Source organism: Myodes glareolus, chromosome 7 (genome assembly GCF_982192425.1).
Source record: "Myodes glareolus chromosome 7, mMyoGla1.1, whole genome shotgun sequence".
NCBI classification, from domain to species: domain Eukaryota; kingdom Metazoa; phylum Chordata; class Mammalia; order Rodentia; family Cricetidae; genus Myodes; species Myodes glareolus.
The window spans coordinates 60,483,162-60,505,019 of NC_142032.1; the positions used below are offsets into that span (position 1 = coordinate 60,483,162).

Consider the following 21,858-nt stretch of genomic DNA (forward strand, 5'->3'; position numbering starts at 1 on the left):
TGGCATACCAGATCCTTGCCCAGCCTCTGTCCCTTGTCACACACGGTCCCTGATATGTGCCTCACGCTCTGTCATTCCCAAGGGCACACACATGTGCAAACATGCTCCCAGAGCTGTTGGCCGCCCCAACAAGCTGGACTCAGCCATTCATTCTCAGTTTATCAGCTAAACAGACAAACAACAGTGAAACACAGAGGAGGGAGATTTGTTCAGTGTGGACACATCGTGAAGAAGAGAAGCAAAGGCCCTCAAGTCCATCTTTGGGATATTGGTGGGAAGTTTAGGTTTAGGTACAGGGCAGGAGGTGCGCGTAGCTAAGCAGTCCTGGTCAGGGTGTGGTCCTGCCCGTCACTGACCCATCACTGTCAGCTCCAGGCTCTCCTGCAAGGCGGTCTGACAAGTTCTCAGAACTCTGAGATCTCTCTGGGAGACAGGCTCCCCCTCTGGCTGGCACCAAGCTTCAGCCTTTCTCTTCCCCAGCTTGAGACTCCTGGGAAAATTCCAGTGACTTGGGGTCTGTTGTTTCAATAGTCTGATGGCCAAAGGGAGGGGCATGCCTGTCTTCAGCTTATATTTATTCCTGCTAGGATGGCTACATGCAAGGCTGGGGGTCTGTGGGGAGGCAGATCTTTAACTTGACCCTAGGGGGATGGAGTGAGGCGAGGGACCAGAAATTTTATGACTGAAAGACAGGGTACCTTGGCAGGAGATTGGTTTTTGAAAGCCACTTCCCATCATTCCTTGGTGGGTGTCTTAGTTAGGGTCTCTATTGCTGTAAAGAGACACCATGACCACAGCAGCTCTTATAGTTCAGAGCTTCAGTCCGTTATCATCAGGGTGGGACATGACAGCGTGCAGCCAGACATGGTGCTGGAGAAGTGGCTGAGAATCCTACACCTTGCAGGCGAAAGGAGTCGACTGAGACACTGGGTGGTATCCTGAGTATATAAGACCTCAAAGCCCATCACACAGTGACACACTTCCTCCAACAAGGCCATATCCACTCCAAAAATGCCACACCTCCTAACAGTGCCACTTCCTATGAGACTATGAGGGCCAATTATATTCAAATTGCCACAGTGGGGAAGTAAAGGAAAGGCTGCCCCACCAGACTCACTCTGTGTCCTCCCAGGCCGCTGCTGGCTGGATGCCCTGGAGCTGGCCCTGCGCTGCTCCAGCCTGCTGCGACTGAGCACATGCAAGCAGGGCCGAGATGGAGAGCAGGGGTCCTCACCCGATGCCTCACCCTCTTCTCTCTATGGACTGCCCACCTCAACCACCATCCCAGACCAAGATCTGTTCCCGTGAGTGATCTGGGTGAGAGGGGCCTGCATGCTGTCCCCATAAGCGGCAGGAGGGAGGCCAGCTAGGGTAGCAGACTTGTTCTCCTCTGTGGGTACCAGGCTTTGCATCCTTACTGATAAAATAGGAGCAGTTGTACAAAGGCAGTCACTCAGTATAAGGCAGTGTGTGAAGTCCCTGCAGTGAGAGAGGCCAGGTACCAAGGTGGGTGTCTGAGGTCCTAGGTGCCGCCTGGAATTGGGGGTCCACAGGCATTTCCACTCTCCAGGCTGAACGGGTCTGCCTTGGAGAACCACCTGGAGAATGATGCATTCTCGGACAAGTCAGAACGAGAGAATGCCGAAGACTCAGATGCTGATACCCAGGATCACAGCCGCAAGACCAATGAGAGTGGGAGCGACCCGTTGGACAGCCCCGGCGGGCCATGGAGGGGAACGACCTATGTGGAGCAGGTCCAGGAGGAGCTGGGAGAGGTAAGAGCCACTGTCACCTTAGAGAGTGGAAACAGGACACAGCAGGGCTAGGGCTGCAATCTCCACCCCCCTGTCCCTCAGTGTGCAGCTAGCATCTGCGTCCATGAGAGGACATCTCTGGATGCCCTGCCCACCATGCATGAGATGCACAGGTGATGTGAGGGCCAACATCAGCTTTCCTGCACCGGGGTGGACTGTGACCAGGGGACAGGAAGCTTAGGAAAGATCCCAGCCCTCCTTGCTGGACAGATGACAAACCCCTGTACACACTGGGGACTTGTATACATGCCCCTGCCCCTGGGAGACCCGTGGGTCAGAAGACATTGGGCCCCTGAGGAACCTGTGCTGTCTCTCACTGTTGTCATCTGCATGTTGAGCATCCTCCAAAGACCAAGTGTGGACAGCTTGTCACAGCTGGGAGGTGATAGAACCTTGAGGAGTTGGGACCTGGGGGGGGGGGGGAGTTAGGTCACTGGGGGCGTGGCCTGCTGTTGCATCCCAATCACGAGCACTTGTTCTGCCGTGTACTTCCTCCATGCTGTACCACCTCTCCAGAGGCCCAGAGCAGTGCTGCTCAGCAATCCACACCAATCTCCACACTGAAGGTAAAACTTGTTTCTGTGTCGCCCTGATTGGCCTAGCACTCACTCAGGAGCACAGGCTGGCCATAAGTAGCTGTCCCTTTTGTCGGCTTCCTTAGTGCTGAGGTTAGCTCAGACCTTTCTTTTAAAATTGACTGCCTTGGGCATTTCTTACAGCAGCAGAAAGCTGCCTGGCACACCCACAAGCACAAGAGGACCCAGGAAACCAAATTCCTGTGCTGGAACTTCTAGAGAGGAGGGGGTTTTGAAGGCCAGACAGACAAGATAGGGCGGCCCTGTGGATTTGGCCTCTAGTGAGGAGGGCCTTGTGAATGAGCCATGTGGTGACCAGCACCATAGCAGTTGTATGTGTGAGAAGGAGAGCCGGGGCACCAGAGGTAGAAAAGAGCTGGTCTTGTTCTCAGACCCGCTGATGAACCCGCTCGCTCCCAAGCCCACTCTGGGTGGTGACACTCATTCACACAAGGTGGACCTGTATCCTGTGGGCAAGGACCACCTGCACCGAGCTGACTCCCTGTCCCTCAGCTCCACGTCCCAGCTCACGGGGCCTGATCATGTTGCTCTGCTGCAGTTGGATGAGACATCTCAGGTGGAGACCGTGTCAGAGGAAAACAAGAGTCTGATGTGGGTGCTGCTGCGTCAGCTGCGGCCGGGCATGGACCTGTCGCGCGTGGTGCTGCCCACTTTCGTGCTGGAGCCTCGCTCTTTCCTCAGCAAGCTCTCGGATTACTACTATCATGGGGACCTGCTCTCCAGGTGCACAACTGACAAAAGGGGCTTCCATGGCCCCTGTGGGCGGCAGAGGCAGGGGGCAGGGTAGAGCCAGGAAGAAGGAAGTAAAGGCATGGGCAACAAGGGTTCTTCCTAGAGGTGAGGGCACCCCAGCAGCCCCCAGCAGCCTGGAGTGTGCAGAGCCCTCTCTGCCCCTGTGTGGAACTGGCCACAGCCCTTTCTGGCTACGTGCTAAAGCCACTTGCCTGTTTCTGGTCCACCTGGAAGTATGGCACGGGGGTGTTGAGATCGTCTGGGATGAGGCTGCCTCTTTCAGACAACTGGGTGGAGGTTGGAACGGTTGAAGAAAGGGGTGAGTGCTGGGGTGGGTAGCTGGGGACCCCAGTCTGAGTCAGAGCTCTCCACCCCCATCCCAGGGCAGCCGCGGAGGAAGACCCTTACTGCCGCATGAAGCTTGTGCTGCGATGGTATCTGTCTGGCTTCTACAAGAAGCCCAAGGTGAGGGGGGCCTGTGGGAAGGGCAGGGCCTCAAGCAGGGGCTATCAGCCCACCATGAGTGGGACCAACACTCTCCTCCGTAGCCCAGAAGAAACCCAGCTCTGCCCACCATGGCCCCAGATCCCGAGAGCACTTGGCAAGTGCTAGGTTAGTGAGTGGTCCTGTCACTTCTGCGGGACAGTACTCAATGCTGACTGCCAGCCTCCACAGGCATGTCCACTCATACACACGTGCACACGCACAAGTGCACACACAGATGTGGTAGCTCACACCTATAATACTAGCACTTAAGAGGCAAAAGCAGGAAGATTCCAGTGAGTTTAATTCCAGTTTTGCCTCTCATATAGATGTGAGCCTGAGGCCCAGAGAGGAGAGACCAACCCAGAGTCATAGGGTAGACTGAGGTAGACCAAGGGAACCCAGGCGCCTCCCAAGCTTGGCTTTGACCCAGTTATGTGTGGGCTGTGCCCCAGTCCTGTCCAGTCATATTTGGTTGGGGGTCTTGAGGCCCCTCTGAGCTCAGTAAAAGCCAGGAATTCCTGAGGCGCACCTCCAACTGTGAGCCATCCTCAGAAAGTCGTCTCCTCAAAGCAGAAGCAGGGTGCTAATGGCAAGTCAAAACCCCTTCTAGAGGCAGGAGCACCCACCCCTATACTGTCTCTTCTGCACCTCACCCCCATCCAGACCCCTGGAAGTGACTTTCTCCCTCCTGGTTCCTCCAGCATGTCTTTGTGCTCCCCACAGGGCATCAAGAAACCCTATAATCCCATTCTGGGGGAGACTTTCCGCTGCCGCTGGCTGCACCCTCAGACCAACAGCCACACCTTCTACATAGCAGAACAGGCAAGACCCCACTGCCCAGCTCACCCTTCCAGCTCAGTGGGGGCGGTGGGCCGGGGCCTGTGGGACCGAGGGTGGTATTTTCAGTGGCCCATACCCTGCCGTAGGAGAAGCTGCACACTGGTCACTGTCCCTGGGGATTCTCCAAGAAGGACAGGCATGATGCTGTGATAGACAGGCATGAGCGCCGGCTGGAGGAGGGCAGCAGCCTGACTTCCCAGCCCGGGGCGTCCTTAGATGACTCAGAAATCTGAACAGGTTCCCAAATACTGGGATTCAGGCTCTGCCCTGGTACTGTTAGGAATGTGCCCCTCGCTCCACACTTCCTCCCGGGACCCAGAGGTGTGCCGTGTCTGGGACTGCTATCTCTGGAGCCATCTCCAGAGTCACCTCTCTCATACAGGTGTCCCACCATCCTCCCGTGTCTGCCTTCTATGTCAGCAACCGAAAGGATGGCTTCTGCATGAGCGGCAGCATCACAGCGAAGTCCAGGTTCTACGGTGAGGAGGCTGGGGGGCGGGGAGAAGTGGGAGGAGAACTTCACTCCAGAGGCCAGTGAACCCCAGAAGCCCAGTGGTGGGATGACGTGGGTGGCCCCAAGTCTGCTGAGAGTGGACTCCTTCTGCAGGGAAGCAAGAGAACAAAGGAGGAGAAACCTGCAGGGAAGGATTTGCTCCAGCACAGCCACCTGATTCCATAGCTGTCAGCCACATGTGGCTGTGTGTACCGATTAAAAGGGGAGCTGGTCTGCAGATCAGTGGAAAGTACACACCTGGTGTGCAGAGGCCCTGGGTTCTGTCCCCAGAGCTGAAAATGGATGATGGTGGATATATGACAGACAGACAGAAGGTAGGTAGGTAGGTAGGTAGGTAGGTAGGTAGGTAGATGGATGGATAGAGAGAGAGACAGTCAAAGTCAGTCTATAGATGATAGATAGATAATACATAGGTGGGTAGGAGGCAGAGAGATAGGTAATAGGTAGATAGAGAGAAGGTAGGTAGGTATATAGAAGTGAAATCAGAGCAAAGCACTGTGTTCCATGGCATGGGTCCCGTCAAGTGTATTGGTAGCCGCACGTGGCTGGTGGCAGGCACTGGAGTGTTCCAAGAAGGCCAGGGCAGCCTATGATGACAGGACGTGCTGCAGTGCCCAGTAGTCTCACCAACACCTTTCCCCTCCCCCCCTCAGGCGCCTCTTTACCTTTACAGCTTGTGTGCAGGTGCGTGCTCAGGACCTCTGTGTGCCCGGTAGCCACAGACGGTAGCATGTGGCATCTGCACCCATGTTCTGTTCACCTTTCCCACCTGTGCTCTGGGCTCAGGCTAGCTCCAGATGGTTTATAGTCTCCACCCCCAAAGTTCCCTGGGATAGACCACAAACACACTGCAAGGTCGATGATTTTCCCAGGATTCATAATGGGTGCAAACTAAAGAGTTTTTATGATATCCAAGGACCGGAGGTTGTGTGTCTCTCCCTCGGTGCTCCAGCTGGAGGCACCAGGAACTCTGGGATATTTTGAAAGGGCACTCAGACCTTGGGGTCCAGCAGCAGACCAATGCTAAGGGTCTGTGTCTTCAACAGCCCCTGCTCTGTCCTTGCAGGGAACTCCCTGTCAGCGCTTTTGGATGGCAAAGCTAAACTCACCTTCCTGAACCGCAAGGAGGAGTACACCCTCACCATGCCCTATGCCCACTGCCGAGGTGAGTGACTGTGTCATGCCCCACTACCCAATAGGCCAGGCTAGCCCTCAGTCATGGCGTAGGGGACTGTGTTAGTTACTTTTCCTCTTCTGACATGGTAAAAACAACTAAGAAAGGAAGAAAGAGTTTATTTTGGATCCCACTTTGAGGGTACGGCCCACCATGGAGGGGTAGGTGACACAGCTGGTCATATTGAATCCATAGTCATAAAGCAGAGAGATGATCCTGGTATTCAGCCAAGGACCCCAGGATGTGCCATCCATACCTAGGGTGGGTCTTCCTTGCTCCGCTAAATTTCCTTGGAAAGACCCTTGTATACCCACCCAGAGGTATGCCTCCCAGGGGATTCCAAATTCAGACAGCACTGACAATCGAGATGAAGCAGAACAGATGCTAAACACCCCGGTGTTTGCTTGTTTGAAGGTGTCCTGACCTGGGTGACTTTTCAGAACTAGGTGTGTAACTCTGGGTGGACTCCTAGTTTCTCCTCGCTGATTTTTGCCCCTGGTTCCTGTTGTATTAGTGATCAGTCCCAGCTATTGAGGAGGCCGAGGCAGGAGGATTGAAATTTCAGAGCCTGCCTAGGCTGCAGAGTGAGTTCAAGACCAGCGTGAATAACTTAGTAAGACCATGTCTCAAAGTTAAAAGATAAAGATAGGAACGGAGCTGGGCTCCCTGCTCAGTGGTGCACACTTGTGTGGTGTGTATGAAGCCCTGGGTTCAGTCTCAGCACCACACACAGGTCAAGGAGAAGTATAATTCCTGTAAACCCTTACCCACCCCCAGGCTCCTGTCACAGATGTCTTCCTTAGTATGACTTAGTTTTTAGCTGAAGTCCACAGTTTCCTTTAAGGCCCACTCATTGTATATATTCTACAGGTTTTAAGACTAGTGACATTGAGTTACCTCTGTAGTGTCAAACCGAAGAGCTTCCCCACCCTCGAAATCCCTCTGGTTGGGGGCTGAAGCTGAAGCTCAGTGGTAGAGCACATACTGAGCCTGCAGAGACTAGTATCCAACCCTGAGAACTCCTGAAAATAAAATTGAGAATCCATGCTGAACCTGGTTTCATCCCAGTACAGGCGGGTCTCTGTGAGGTCAAAGGCAGGGCTACATAGTGAGATCATATCTTAAAAAGTAGGAAAAAAAAACCTAACCTTTGACCTGGCACAGCTCTGACAACTCAAAGAATGAGCTGGTCAAGTGCAGCTGGATTTGGGGAGCAGCGTTTAGCTTATGCAGCTCTATACCCTGCTGGCCAAGCTCCTTTCTCAAGTGCCTCTAAGTCTCTGGCAGAGCTGGTGCAGACCTGGCCTGAGAGCGACAAGTGTATTAAAGCAGCAGGGCAGGTGTGCTTCTCGAGAAACAAACACAGCCCACAGCCAAAGCACAGGCAAAGCCAGACTCCAGAAACGCACGTGGCTGTTGGCGCTGGGTGTGCCGCGTCCCCGATCTTATCTGAATTCTGACCGCGCATTTTGCTGCGGTCTGGCACTTACAACAGCTGAGCGGCAGCTTGCTGTGACGCAGTTACTCTGGTTAGGTTCCAGAGAACTATCCTCACTGTCGTTTTAAATGTGATTGTCTTACCTTCTCTGTCTGGGAATATTCAGGCCCTGTTGTGTGAGTGACCTGTATTCCACAGCCAACAGCAGGACCCTAAAAGATGCTCAGGAAAATTTGTTTAGTGAGCCAGGCATGGTGGTGCATGTCTTTAAACCCAACATGCTAGGGACAGAGGCAGGGAGATCTCTGTGAGTTCAAAATCAGCCTGGTCTACTTGGTGAGTTCCAGGACAGCCAGAGCTACATAGTGAGACCTTGTCACAAAAAAACAACAACAGCTAAAGTGTTGCTGTTGTTGTTCAGTGGATGACTCTGAGGTCTAAGGTCTAGAGTACAGAACATGTGAGTGTCATAGGGTCGCCCGGAAGGAAGCATTCAGAGCTGTAGGGGTAGACAAGACCCAGGAGCCAACAATGGCTGCCATGGTCCCTAGATCAGATGATGTGATTTTTCTGGGTGTCTCTGCCAGTTCTATAAAGCAGGCTGTTTGGGGGCCACACAGGAAGTGTCCATTGAAATCCCCAGAGCCAGAGTGATGTTGCTGGTCCTTGATGCTTCCTTGGCTATGGAAGGCCTTCTGCAGTAATCTCTTATGACAGGAGACACTTTATGAAAGTCTCTGTGGGGCGGAAATGTCTGGGGACAAACTGCCAGCTATTAGGACCAAGACCTGCCAAGGTCTCAGATCCTTGAGACTGCCCCTTCTTCCGTCTCATCTCTTTGGCTCTCCCCCATCTCTCTTCTTCCTTATCCTCTTCCTCACCATCCCTTTGTCCTTTCTAGTTTATCTTATGTATATGTTTGTTTTGTCTGCATGTATGCATGCTTGTAGTACCCACAGAGGCCAGAAGAGGGGGTCAGCTAACCAGATTCTTCTATAACTGAACTTATAAGTGGTTTTTGAGTCACCCAGTGGTTGCTGGGAATTAAACTCCAGGCCTCTGCAAGTGTAGCCAGTGCTGCTAACCCTCCCCTTACCCTCACTCTCTCCTTCTACTTTACTTTTTTTTTTTTTTTGACCTGGGATTTCCTTTATCTTCTTTCCTCCCTATCTATTCATCCAGGCACTTAAAAGAACATCCCAAGAGCTAGCTATGATGGTACAAAACTATAGCCCTAATATTTAAGAGACTGAGGTAGCCCCAGGCAAACCTGGGCTACATTGCAAATGTTAAAAAAAAATATAATAATAAATTAAAAATAAAAATAAATAATAAATAATTTTATGCTGGGTGGTGGTGACACATGCCTTTAATTCCAGCACTCAGGAGGCGGATCTCTGTTAGTTAGAGGCCAGCCAGGTCTACAACAGCAAGTTCTAGGGCAGCCAGGACTGTTACAGAAACCCTGTCTCGAAAAACCAAAAACAAACAAACAAACATTTAAAATACCAAGTTCACATTTACATTTCCTGCCAGGCTCAGGGCAGCAGTTGTGGCTTGCCTCTCCAGGGTTCCAGCTCCAAGAACCCAGGTTGATGGCCCCACCTCAGTTCTTCTCCCACCTAGCTATGTGACACAGGAGGAAGCAGTCTGAGGATAATGGGACTCTTGGTGCCGTGGCTGACAGCACAGCTTGCTTTCCGTGGTTGGCTTTGTGTTCAGCATGTCTTCCAGGGGCTTTTGGAGTCCCGTGTTGTGAAAAGGTCCCCTCCACGATTACACCACCACCTCACACCTGTTGTAGGAGGCCGCTTGTTTGTTCCCAGCTGCCCAGACTCGATATAACCACTCAGAAACTATATAATTTAAATCACTGCTTGGCCAATCATTTAAACGTATTGCTGGCTAGCTCTTATATCTTTGGCTAACCCATTTCTATTATTTTATATTTTACCACGAGGCTCGTGGCCTACCAGCCAGGTTCTACCTGGCAGCTCATATTTTTCTCCTCTGGCAGCTGCATGATGTCTCTTGAGTCCGCCTTCTCTCTCCCAGCATTCAGTTTAGTTTTCTCCGCCTAGCTCTACTCTGCCCTATCACAGGCCAATGAAGATTCTTTATTCATTAACCAATAAAAACACATATACAGAAGGACTTCCTATGTCACACACACCTGTCTTAGTTTGGGAGTTGCAGTTACTTCAAGGGATTCATTCATTTTATCTTATTTTTTATAATTGTGTGTATAAAATATGTACCTGATTCTAAAATCTAAAACACAAAACAAGGTGTGACTGACACCCATGTCTCTTTCAGAGCCCTGAGCCTTGTACCCACCCAGAGCTGTAGTTAGCTTCCTTTTCCTTTCTACCCTTAGTTTGTTTTTCATTACATTTATTTATTTAGTTGTTTGGGGGGGGGGGGGGTGTGCGCGCGTGCGCGCACATGCACTTGCGTGCACATACTACTGCACATATGTAGAAGTTAGAGAACAGCTTGAAGAAGTTGGTCCTATCTAATCACCATGTACGACCCGAGGATCAAACTGAGCTCCTCAGGCATATTGACAAGCGTCTTGCAGCTTATGAAATAAAGATTTTATTTGGGTTTGCAATTCCAGAGAGATAATTAGCCATCGTGGTGGGGAGTCATGACAGCAAGCAGCAGGCATGGCAGCTGGAGCAGGAGGCTTTGAGTTCCTATCTTGAACCTTAAGACAGAAACAGAGAGAACAAAGGAAAATATCAAGTCTTTAAACTCCCTATGTGGCCTCCAATTTATAAGTCCAGCCTCCTGATTTATGGTCCTCCAACAGGACCACACCCCCTAAACCTCTTCAAGTGGAGGCCAGATATTCAAATACATGAGCCTCTGGAGAACATTCTCATTCAAACCACCAGTCTCCTCATGTAGTCCAGGCTGGTCTGGTACTCTGTTAGCACAGATTGACCTCCAACTCATAATCTTCATGCCTCGGCCACCAAGTGCGGAGATTATGCCAAACTTGTAGCTGACTTTTCTTATGTTGTAATGCAGCCCAGAGTTAGGCTAACTCTAACCCTAACCCTAACCCTAACCCTAACCCTAACCCTAACCCCAACCCCTCTGGAGCAACAGGAAGATCCCACCTTCTTCTAAACTATGTAGTTCCCTGTGGCACTTGCTGGGTATAGCCAGTCCCCTTGGAAGAACATAGGGGTAGGGGGTTGAGCCTTTTGCTGGTACAAATGGTTCTTCCTGCAGTGATATTTTGTATATGTTTTAACAAATAAAACTTGCCTGAAGATCAGAGTGCAGAGCTAAGCTACTAGAGGCCAGGGAGTGTTGGTACATGCATTTAATCCCAGGATTCGGGAGACAGGGGCTCTCTGTTAGTTCAGGGTCACCCACCAAGTGCTGGGATCATACACCTTTAAGCCCAGCACTAAGGAGATGGAGACAGGAGTGATGGCTGAGTGGAGAGAGGAATATAAGGCGGAAGGAGACAGGAGCTGAGAGACAGTTGCAGTCTGAGGATCGCCCCTGCAGTCAGCGGAGAAGTCTGAGGACAGGATGGCCTGGATGGCCCATTGGACCTGAGCATGGTAGAGGTAAAATGTCCCACTAGCGGCTGGCCTCACTGCTCCTCTGACCTTCAGCAGTAACCCCTGTATCTGACTCTGGGTTTTTATTAGTAAGACCAACTAGAATTCATGCTACATTTACTTCTTTTTACTTTTCATTTTTGAAAATGAAATATTTTATTTCACATTTCTGAGTTTTCAAATAGAAATGTTTGGGTGTTTTGTTTCCTCAGTGTCTTGGTGTCCCATTGCTGTGAAAAGACACTATGACCACGGCAGCTCTTATAAAGGAAAGTGTTTAGTTGGGTCTGGTTTACAATTCAGAGGTTTGTTTAGTCCATTGTCATCATGGCAGGAAGTGTGATGGCAGGCAGACAGAAGTGGTGTTGGAGAGGTAGCTGAGAGTTCTATATCTGGATCAGCGGGCAGCAGGAAGAGAGAGCTGCTGGGCCTGACTTGGGCCTTTGAAACCCCAAAGCCCACTCCCAGTGACACATTTCCTCCAGTAAGGCCACACCTGCTCTAACAAGGCCACACCTTCTAATCCTGGTCAAGTAGTACTATGCCCTAAGGACCAGACATTCAAATATATGAGCCTATGAGGGCCATTCCTATTCAAACTACCACAATCATGGTGGTGATTTTTATATTAGTCTATTTTCCATATGGCCAGAAGTGGACTGAGAAAAAGACATACTGGGTTTTCAGATGTGCACCACACAGTCCTGGTCAGGGACAGCTGGGAACAGATACACCAGCACAGTCCTAGGGGTGGCGGGGAACAGACACAGCTATTCTCTTATTTTGGTGCAGAACCCAGCCACAAATGTGACTGCTCAGACACTGAGATTGGGGCTCCTGAAGGAGCTGACCCAGCGAAGGGTATGGCATTTCCAGACCAGAGCAGAGGCTCCTTCCTGGGTCACAGTACTGAAGGACAGGCAGGCTTCTGGCTCCATCTCAGCAAACCCCTTCACACACCCTCCCCACCCTCCTTGCCTGTCTGCCGACACAGGCTTTCAGGGATGAATCCCAACACCAGTTGCATTTCAGGGATCCTGTATGGCACCATGACCATGGAGCTAGGGGGCAAAGTGACCATTGCGTGCGAGAAGAACAAGCTCCAAGCTGAACTGGACTTCAAGCTCAAGGTAAAGGATGCAGCTTGTGGGAGGCAGTGCCTGGAGCTCAGGGAGGGAGGGAGGGCTGATTCCCCTCCTTCCCCACCAGGCGAAGTGCCCCAAACAAGTACACCTTTGCATCCCCACAGACAGGGCCCAGGGAGAGAAAAGGTTGCCCACAGGCCACACAGCAGAGCCTGCAGGCCTAAGTCCCTTCGTCCTCATGGTGAAAGACTACAGATTTGAGTCCAGACTATGGCACTGGAGTGAGGGCATCTTTTTCTAGTAGTGAACCTCATCTAAGCCATAGTCGTGAGAATGAGTGCCCTGGATCTCTGAGGGTGTGCCTCTAAGCAGAGCCCTCCTCTTCCCCACTCATCCAGTGCCCAACTTCTCTTGCAGCCTTTGTTTGGAAACAGCACCAGCATCAACCAGATCTCTGGGAAGATCATGTCTGGGGAGGAGGTCCTGGCACGCCTCACCGGACACTGGGTAAGACATCATTCCTCAGGAGCCTGGCTGAGCCCTAGGGTGGTCACCAACCAGGCCAGCAGCTCTGATGCTTCTGTGCCATCTGGGGCAGGACAGAGATGTGTTTATCAAGGAAGAGGGCGGTGGAGGCACTGAGCTTTTCTGGACTCCGAGTGAGGAGGTCCGCAGGCAGCGGCTGAAGCGGCACACGGTGTTATTGGAAGAACAGAATGAGCTGGAGTCTGAGAGGTGAGGCCCTCTGTCCAGGAGCCCTGCTGACCACAGACTGTGCTAGCCAGAGGTGGGTTGTCAGGGTCACAGTGTTGGGTGCACTTTCCTCAGACCAGATCAATTGTCCTGCTGGGGACAGCTGGAGGAGATGTCCTCATCATAGCCAGCAAGGAGATCCTTGCCAGTGACAGGTGGGAGCCCAGTTTAGTTCATAGTGTGGAGTCAAAACCTGAGAGACACAGGCTTCCTGCCAGATAGCCAAATATCACTGAAGGCAGTCAAGTGGAGAATACTCTAAGCCTCCTTCCGATGTAGAGGGGACTGAGTCTGGGCTGCTGATTAGTGGAGTCGCCCCACTCTGAGTCCCTGGTGGGTTGGTCCTCTGGCCTGTAGGCTCTGGCAGCATGTCACCAAGGCCATCCGTGAAGGTGACCAGCACAAAGCCACACAGGAGAAGTCTGTGCTGGAGGAGGCACAGCGGCAGCGTGCCCGTGAGCACCAGCAGAGCCTCACTCCGTGGAAGCCACAGCTTTTCCACCTGGACCCACTCACCCAAGAATGGCGCTACCGATACGAGAAGTGAGTGGCTCACAGCATAGCTTCCCCTGCCCAGGGATAACAGTGGGCGGGACATCCTGTGTCAGTCATCCCTCAGGACAGTCAGTCTGATGAGAAAACCCTCACTGAGACCCTTCCCAGGGGATTCTGGGTAATGTCAGGTGACAGTTGAAGTTCGACCCTGGGGCCTGTGCGGTGGGGCTGGAGCCTGCAGACTGACTGCCCCTGTGCCGGTTTTAACTTGGGGGTTGTCACGGAGTCTCTAATCTCCTCTCCCTGCCTTCAGCAGGACCTTAAGGATAAGGGATACAGAGGGATGGTCAGTCAGGCCCCCTAAGCCTTCCCTGCAGACCCTGAGCAGTGGTCATCCCCCGGGTCATCATGAGAGACTGAAGTCTAGGCTAGGACAGAACGCTCTCCCGTGAGGGTCATCACCTCTACTGATGAACACCATCTGGACCCTCCAGTCACAGCCCCTGGGACCCCCTGAAGGACATCGCTCAATATGAACAAGATGGGATTCTTCACACACTACAGAGGGAGACTATGTCTGGCCAGACAACCTTCCTAGAGAGTCCAGGGTCCAGGCACAAGGTCAGTACCCCTCACCAAGGCTCCAGCCCAGGTTTGATCTCAGCAACTGGCTACCACTGAAGCCCTCACTCCCTCCACCAGGCCACCTGACCCCCCTCCCTCAGAGCTCGTGTCTGAGCTGTCTCAAACCCTACCTGGCTGCGGTCCTTGTCTGACCCCAGGCTTCTCATTACTCCTTCCTTTCCAGTGGGGAACCTAAGATACAAGATACAGAATACCTGATTCATGGGCCTCCTGGGCCTCACATTTTAAGACTCCATGCAGGTGTCAGCTGGCTGCCAGCCTGTTTACCTCCAGAAGCCTCTTTGTCTCATTTTACAGCTAAAGAAACCCAGGCTTAGGGTAACCTAGGGAGGAAGAAGAGAAGCCAGCATCTACACATGCCTAGGGCCTGGGAAAGGCAGGAAGGAGTCAGAGGGTTGGGGGAGCTCCGGGGAAAAAAAAAAGAAGGAGGGAAACACACATTTATGTAAGGTGGGGCTAGGAACGGCTCCACCAGGTGTACCTAGTTGCATGCTCTGGGTTTCAGTGTGAATAGCACTGGCCTTGTGACAACCTGGTGGCCAGACCATGCAGAGCTGACCGCTCCTCATTCCTGAAGAGGAGGTCAATGGTTGTATGTTCCTGATGGGAAACTGAGGCCCCAGAGATGGAATGGCTACAGTTCATGCCTGGTGATTTAAACCACCTGTGTCCAACTGCAAAGCCACTGGGCCCAGCCTCTGTACACTACCCTACTCTAGTGCATTCTGACATTAATAGGCCACCATGTCCCCAAAGGGCCCTGGGAGGAGACCCTAGATATAGTAACTCCACCTCTTTACAGAGGCCTGGCCCTGACCGGCGGCTCCGCAAGGCCAGTGACCAGCCATCTGGCCATAGCCAGGCTACCGAGAGCAGCGGTTCCACACCTGAGTCCTGCCCAGACCTCTCTGATGAGGACTTTGTTCCTGGTAAGTAGCTCCCAGGGTTTCATGCATGCTAAGCAGGCCCTGGCCCTGGCTGGTAGAAGCCTTGAACGTTGACTGAGAGGGAAGGCAGAAGGAGAGGACCGGTCCCTGCCTACAGCCCCTCTGCAGGATGGTAAGGACCAGGGTGTACCTTCCAGAGATGAGGATGCAGGGGCACGTGTCCTCATAGCACATCTTTACTTGTCCTGCCCTCCCCTCTCACTACGAGATCGCCTTCTTAGAGTCTGGGGACAGTCAGACCTGATGAGGACTGTAGTCAAGATATGGGGAAGAAAAGAAAGTACTGGATGTGTGGCTTAGTGGTAGAATACCTGCCTAGCATTCATGAAGCCCTGGGTTCAGTCCCAGCACAGCATAAACCCATCCTGACGATGCACACCCATAACCCAGCACTCCAGAGGTCACACAAGAGGTCAGGGGCTAAGGTGATCATCAGCTACATAGTGAGTCCAAGGCCAGGCTATGATACATGAAACCTGCTTGCAAAAATGGGGATTGGGAGAGGATGTGGTCCCAGGCTAGGATTTTCCTGAGATTCGGGGATACTGTGAGGTTGATTGGGTACTGTTCATTACCCAGCCCCTGACCCTGCTCTGACCCTTCCCTGATGGGACTCTTTGCTCATTTGTTGTTTCTGAGCCATCTATGTCTCCCCAACATTATTCCCACCTCTGCAGTGGACCAGCCTCATCTTGGTCACTCATTTCTAATGCTTTCTGGTTAGCTGAGCCTGCATCCCCTACTAACCTTTCCTATCTCTTTGTGTCTGTGGCTGACTCCTGAGGATTTCTCAGGTAGTAGATCAGGACCTAGGTCAGCCAGGACATCCCAGCTCACCCTGGTTTCTTACTCCCTGTATCTCTATCCTGGACATCCAGGTAGCGAGAGCCCATGCCCTCGGTGCAGGCGAGAGGCGCACCGGCTCCGGATGCTGCAGGAGGCTGTGCTGTCTATTCGGGAAGCTCAACAAGAACTGCATAGGTAAGAACACGGGAGGTGGAGGGACCTGCCAGCGTAGGAGAGTACAACCCGCATGCAGGAGCCAGTGGGCACAGGCAAGGGCCTTAGAAGAAAAGGCAGGGCTAGGGGAGACCTCCCTTCTCGCTCCAGGTGTGTGAAAGCAGGTAGCAGTCCTCCTGGGTGTCCCAGGATCCCTGCAGCTCACCAGCACCTCTGTACAGACTATCCTCAAAACAAAGGGAGTATCTGAGAGCTATACTGTGTGACCTCAGTGAATATGAACCAGGGCCACACAGTTCCTTCCTGTCAGCACACAATATCATGTGAGGGCTCCGTATGCCATCACACTTGGTTCTTGCCTGTAAAGGGGGTTAATAACAGAGCCAACTGAGGGGGGTAGAATGGAGAGGGAGTGGAGAGCAAGCTTTGCGCCCATCCTCTAGGCACCCCAAAAATGACCGGCATGGTACTTGACTCTGATTCCTTCTCAGCTCTTGCCAAGAGAGTTGGTTGATAGGGATGAGTCATGGAACAGAGAGAAATGAGTCAGGGCTGGGACACTGAGGAGGGTGGGGCCAGGAGTGGGATGTGCTGAGTTCCTCCTGGGTCAGGCGGGCTCCAGATACACAGGGCTGGGACACTGAGGAGGGTGGGGCCAGGAGTGGGATGTGCTGAGTTCCTCCTGGGTCAGGTGGGCTCCAGATACACAGCACCATGTAGAGATCTCGATACCTGCCTGTGGGCTGACTGAAGTCAACTGCTGTAGTTTTGGAAGGTGAGAGGTCGCTGACTAGAGGCCCTTAGGTACCTATAGGGAGGGGGAGGAACGACTTAAGACCCTGGGGCCTTGCTGGGCCCAGTGGTGGAGCACACCATTCATCCCAGCATCAGGAGGCTGAGGCAGGCACATCTCTGAGTTCAAGGCCAGCCTGGTTTACAGAGTGAGTTCCAGGACAGCCAGGGCTACACAGAGAAACCCTGTCTGGGAAAAACAAAACATAACAAAACAAAACAAAACAAACAAATGAAAAGGACCCTAGGGCCTAAGGGGCAGAGAGTATCTTGGCCCCAGGAAAGCTGATGGCTCTGCCAGCCTAGCAGCGCTCCCCATGCCAAGTGCCAGTTTTTCTTGCTCTACCATATCTGTGAACTCTAGAGGTCAAACAAACAAACAAAAAAACCTTCAGTAATTCACAGGTTCATGTGGAGAAAATTGGCTTGCCATCAGAGGCAAAAAGTGCTGGGATCTGAGTCAAACATGACTTCTCTCTTGTTCTGGGAACTGTATGTCTTGTGGTTTGCCTGCAGACGGCCATCAGTGAAGCCATGAGAATCTCAATGCTTGCTGCCTTGTTTGCTTTCCCTGCTGCTGTCACATAAATACACATCAGCTAATGAGAGTGAGGAGTCTGAGGACCTCTGGGGTTCTTCTAATGTCACAGTGGGGAGCCCCAGACCCAGAAGGCTGACAGAGGGCTGAGGGGATGTGAAGTGGGCTGTGCACAGCCTGCTGAGAAGGTCTTCCCGGAGGTGCTTGACCAGGTTCCTAGGTATCCTTTGGTCAATCCAGGTTGATGCCACTAGCCAATGTCTCAACAGTACAATGACTTTTGTCTTTCCATCCATTCCTTACCCAATCAGTGTGGGCAAAGAAAGGGAAACCTAGTACCCCCACAAAAGGACTGTTGCCATTCAGGAAACAGCCCAGACACCAAAGTCCAAGCTTGGTGGATTTGCTCCTATGCCCCTGGCTGGCACACAGCCTGGGATGTCAACAAGACACTGATTGTTTCACATTCTGGAGGCTGAAAGTTCAAGATGGAAATCTCAGGCCTGACTCTTCCCTGTGCCCTGTCCTTGGCTTGCAGCCATGGTCATCTTCTGGGTGTCTCTGACTCGATCCCCTCTTAGGATCCCAGTCTAGATTAAGGGCCCACCCTAGTGAACCTTTTAATGTAGCTACCTCTTCAGAGATCTTAGCTCCAAATAGCTGAGGGGACTTCAGCACAGGTTAGAGGAGGAGGATACCATTCAGCCACCACCCCAGGGGTGGTAGGAAGGATGCAAGAAGCCTATTCCTCAAGCCCAGACCCTCCTGTCCCACAATTGATACCCAGGAAGCACAGCCCAGGTTCCTGCCCTGGGACCCCTCTCTCTAAGGAGCCCCCCACCCACCCTGTAATCATGTTCCCAGCAGGCAGACCTGCAATCCTGTCTCACACTCCCTTGTAGGTTAGGAGGGTAGCCATGTTGGCGTTGACACAGCCTCCGCTCCTGTCTTTGCAGGCACCTCTCAGCCTTGTTGAGCTCCACAGTGCGTGCTGGGCAGCCATCAGCCCCCAGCCTCCTGCAGAACCCCCGCTCCTGGTTCCTGCTCTGCATCTTCCTGACATGTCAGCTATTCATTAATTATATCCTCAAATAAGAGCCCTTGGGGTCTCCAGGGTAACGCCTGCAGAGCCCCCTCCTAAGCACCCTGCACTTTACACCAGCCCACGGAAGCAGTGAAGCCCACAGGCGTGGCCACTGGGACAGAGGATGACAGGTGGGACCTGGGGCTCTGAGGGTGCTGTGACCCCAGCTGTAGGACACTCCAGGGAGCATTGGCCTCCCCTCCAGGGCCCTCACCTAGCACCGGCCTTAACGCTAAAGCCAAATACAGTTTCTGCCCTGCAGTGTGCCCCTGGGCATCTCAAGTTAACACTCCCAAGCCAGCCCCCACTTAGATCTGGGGGTCAGGAGGACCTGTGCAGGCTCTGGGCAGTCACTCACTGCAGTGCAGGGGAAAGCAAGGAGGTTTCCAGGCACAGCGAGAAGGAAGACCCCAGGACTTCTCAGGGTTCTTTGGGTGATGACGTTGACTTCTGGACAGTCTGCCCACTCAAGCACTGAGAAGCTGTGGCTGCTCTGGTGAGGACATTGGGACTTTTATCCTGTTATTAAGCTGTTTGGATAGGAGCCTGTTCCGGGAGTTACTGCACCCACACCTGCCCTACAGCCAGAGGAACCTACCTGTGCCAGGGGAGTACCCTGGCCAACTGCAGTATGAGCTTGTAAGCAAGAGAAGTGCCCAGGGGGTATCCCCAAAGGCCAGGGAGCCTCAAGCTTGCCACATGTCCTGACCAACACAGTCTTCCCATTCTGTTGACATTCTGAATACATAGAGTTGCAATATTCCAGGCAGCTGTGTGCAGTGACCAGCCTCTGCATCCGGCCCCCAGCCCTGTGTGGATGGCCCTCTGTGCGTGCGTGTGCATATGTGTGGGCACCTACACGTACTCACATTCGGAGCCTTAATACCTTGTTGGTGCCATCTCCACTGTAACTGATCCTTTCAAGTTTTGTATCCATTTGTCTCCCTCCTTCCCCAGTCCGGGGTGTGTCTGCTCCATACCTTGAAATAAATGGAAATACATGTATGTTCTCTTCTTGGGGATCCTTGAGCACAAGGAAGAACTTCTGGGGAGGTGGAAAAACAGTGTAATAGGGCTGTCTTGAGCTGGAGGTACCAAGTGTGGGGTCCAAAAGGTGGGGTACAGGTTCACAGTGTGGAGCCCCTGGGAGCCAGGGAGCAACTGTGGACATGGGAAGGATGATGCCTGTCGGGGCATTCTGGGAAGCTACCAGAACTGGGAAACTGAGGGAAGGGATGAGAACCCAGTTCTTTAAGTCACCACAAAGGAGTTTCTAAGACTGGGCAGCCTGCTGTTGCCAGCATGATGTTGCTGAAATGATTAAGCTTCTGTATGCTCACATAGCTTGGAGGTATCCAGAGTAGCTCTAGGTGTTTGGCAACACACCCCCACGACACCTCAAAGCGAAGCTGTAGCCTGCTTAACAACACATGAAAGATAACAGAGATCAGAGGGAATGAAGGTGGCCAGGCAACACCCAGGAGAGGGTGGGGCAAAGAAGAGCCACATGGGATCACATCCACCCACCCCAGGACTCTAGAGGACCCTGCTCGTGGGACCTCCATGAAGCAGCCAGTCACCCTTGAGCATGGGTACCTGCAGGTGGCCAGTTTATACCACAGACATCTCTTTCTGGTATAGACAGGAAGCCCTGAACCTCACCAGTCACCCTTGAGCATGGGTACCTACAGGTGGTCAGTTTATACCACAGACATCTCTTTCTGGTATAGACAGGAAGCCCTGAACCTCACCTTGTCTCCTGTACCTTGTGCTCATGCGGAACTAGGGCCTGTCTCTCACAGCACCATCATACACCCTGGAGTTTTGGAATGTCCTCCTGAATTCTACTCCTGTTTCTTTATAAACTTAATAAACTCATTCAGTAGAGGGCTGTGATACAGACTTCAGCCCTTTATAAAAGCATACACACACTGGGCTGGAGAGATAGTTCTGCAGTTAAGTGCACCGAGGCTCTTACAGAGGACCTCAGTTCTATTCGCAGCACCCCCATGACAGCTCACAACCATCTGTGACTCCAGTCCCAGGGATGTGAGCAATGCCCTCTCTGAACCCCACGGTCCACTTACATATATACAAGCAAAACAGTCATACATATAAAAAAAATTTAAAAAGCACAAAGAAAAAAATGTTGATTTTGATTTTATTAATTTTTTATCTTTATTCACATGTGTTATGCTTGCATGTATGTCTGTTCACCATATGCATGCGTGGTCCTCTGCAGGTCAGAAGAAGGCATCAGGTCCCCTGGAACAGGAGTTAAAAGTGACTGTGAGTCACTGTGTGTGTGCCCAGGTCCTCTGTTAAGAGCTTCCAGTGCTCATAACCACTGAGCCATCTCTGCAGTTCCTTGGTTTCTATTTCTATTAATAGACTTGAGCTGGATATTCAGGGGGGGAGACAGCAGCCTTCTTAGTAAATGACTCAGGGAGTTGGATATCCATGTGTGAGAGAGTGAAGCTGGACCCTTCTGAATTCAAGTCTAGCAAGATGTCGTCCTGCTCTGTAGAGGTAGAAGGTTAAAGGTTATTTAACCTGAGTTTGAGGTAAGCCTGGGTTATGTGAGTCCCTCTCGGCTTCTCAAATGCTAGTACACGTCCAATCAAAAGACCCACGAGAGAGCACAGAGTGGGAGCAGCATCACTGATCATGAGAAAACGAAACCATGCAAGACACTTCACATCCATGAGGACAGCTACTAATCTGAAACAAAATAAAACCTAAGCCAGGGAAACCAGAAATGTTTGAGGATGTGGAGTGATTGTAACCTTACACACTGCTGGTGGGCACAGGAGTCGTACAGATGCTGTGGAAAATAGCATGGATATTCCTCAAAATATTACAAATAGCATCAATGGATCAAACCAGCCCACCTCTGGGTATATCCTTACAAGATCTCAGACCCATCTTGCACATCTTTGTTCTCAGAAGTATCATTTTCTCAACATCCCAAAGGTAGGGAGCAGCCAAAGGTCCACAGGTAGATGAATGAACTGAGAAATACAGTCTGTATATTCAATGGAATGGCATTCCGCCTTGAACAGAACAGAAGTTCTGACATAACAATATGATAAGCCTTGAAGGCAGCATGCTAAGTGGAATAAGCCTGGCCCTAGGGGCAAGTGTGGTTGTACTCCCGGGCGGTCCCGGAGCAACAAGATGACAGCCGGGAAACCACAGGCTGGGGACAAAGCTGGGAAGCAAGTGTCCACTAGGGGACAGAGGTCAGTGAGGGAAGATGAGAAAGTTCTAGAGACTGGTGTGGAGATGGCTGCACAGTCGCATAAAGACACCTCGGATTGATCAGCTGTGTTCTGAAAGTGGATGAGATGTTAAGTTCTGCGTGATGTGTATTTTACCAAA

The 21,858-nt window shown here is 51.9% G+C and overlaps 1 protein-coding gene across 2 annotated transcripts in view; it reads left to right on the plus strand.

Annotated features, from left to right (window-relative positions):
* Positions 1 to 19,482, plus strand: part of Osbpl5 (oxysterol binding protein like 5) — a 55,269-nt gene extending 35,787 nt beyond the window's left edge. For both annotated transcript variants that reach the window (XM_048458209.3, XM_085693408.2), the window contains exons 8-22: positions 1,133 to 1,304; positions 1,571 to 1,775; positions 2,949 to 3,133; positions 3,526 to 3,607; positions 4,352 to 4,450; positions 4,851 to 4,947; positions 6,049 to 6,147; positions 12,211 to 12,308; positions 12,681 to 12,770; positions 12,862 to 12,998; positions 13,374 to 13,559; positions 14,006 to 14,132; positions 14,959 to 15,085; positions 15,982 to 16,084; positions 18,350 to 19,482. In XM_048458209.3, coding sequence (XP_048314166.3) covers positions 1,133 to 1,304; positions 1,571 to 1,775; positions 2,949 to 3,133; positions 3,526 to 3,607; positions 4,352 to 4,450; positions 4,851 to 4,947; positions 6,049 to 6,147; positions 12,211 to 12,308; positions 12,681 to 12,770; positions 12,862 to 12,998; positions 13,374 to 13,559; positions 14,006 to 14,132; positions 14,959 to 15,085; positions 15,982 to 16,084; positions 18,350 to 18,488 — 1,946 coding nt within the window. In that variant the 3' untranslated portion in view covers positions 18,489 to 19,482. The remainder of the gene's footprint in view (positions 1 to 1,132; positions 1,305 to 1,570; positions 1,776 to 2,948; positions 3,134 to 3,525; positions 3,608 to 4,351; positions 4,451 to 4,850; positions 4,948 to 6,048; positions 6,148 to 12,210; positions 12,309 to 12,680; positions 12,771 to 12,861; positions 12,999 to 13,373; positions 13,560 to 14,005; positions 14,133 to 14,958; positions 15,086 to 15,981; positions 16,085 to 18,349) is intronic.
* Positions 19,483 to 21,858: the final 2,376 nt, after the last annotated feature.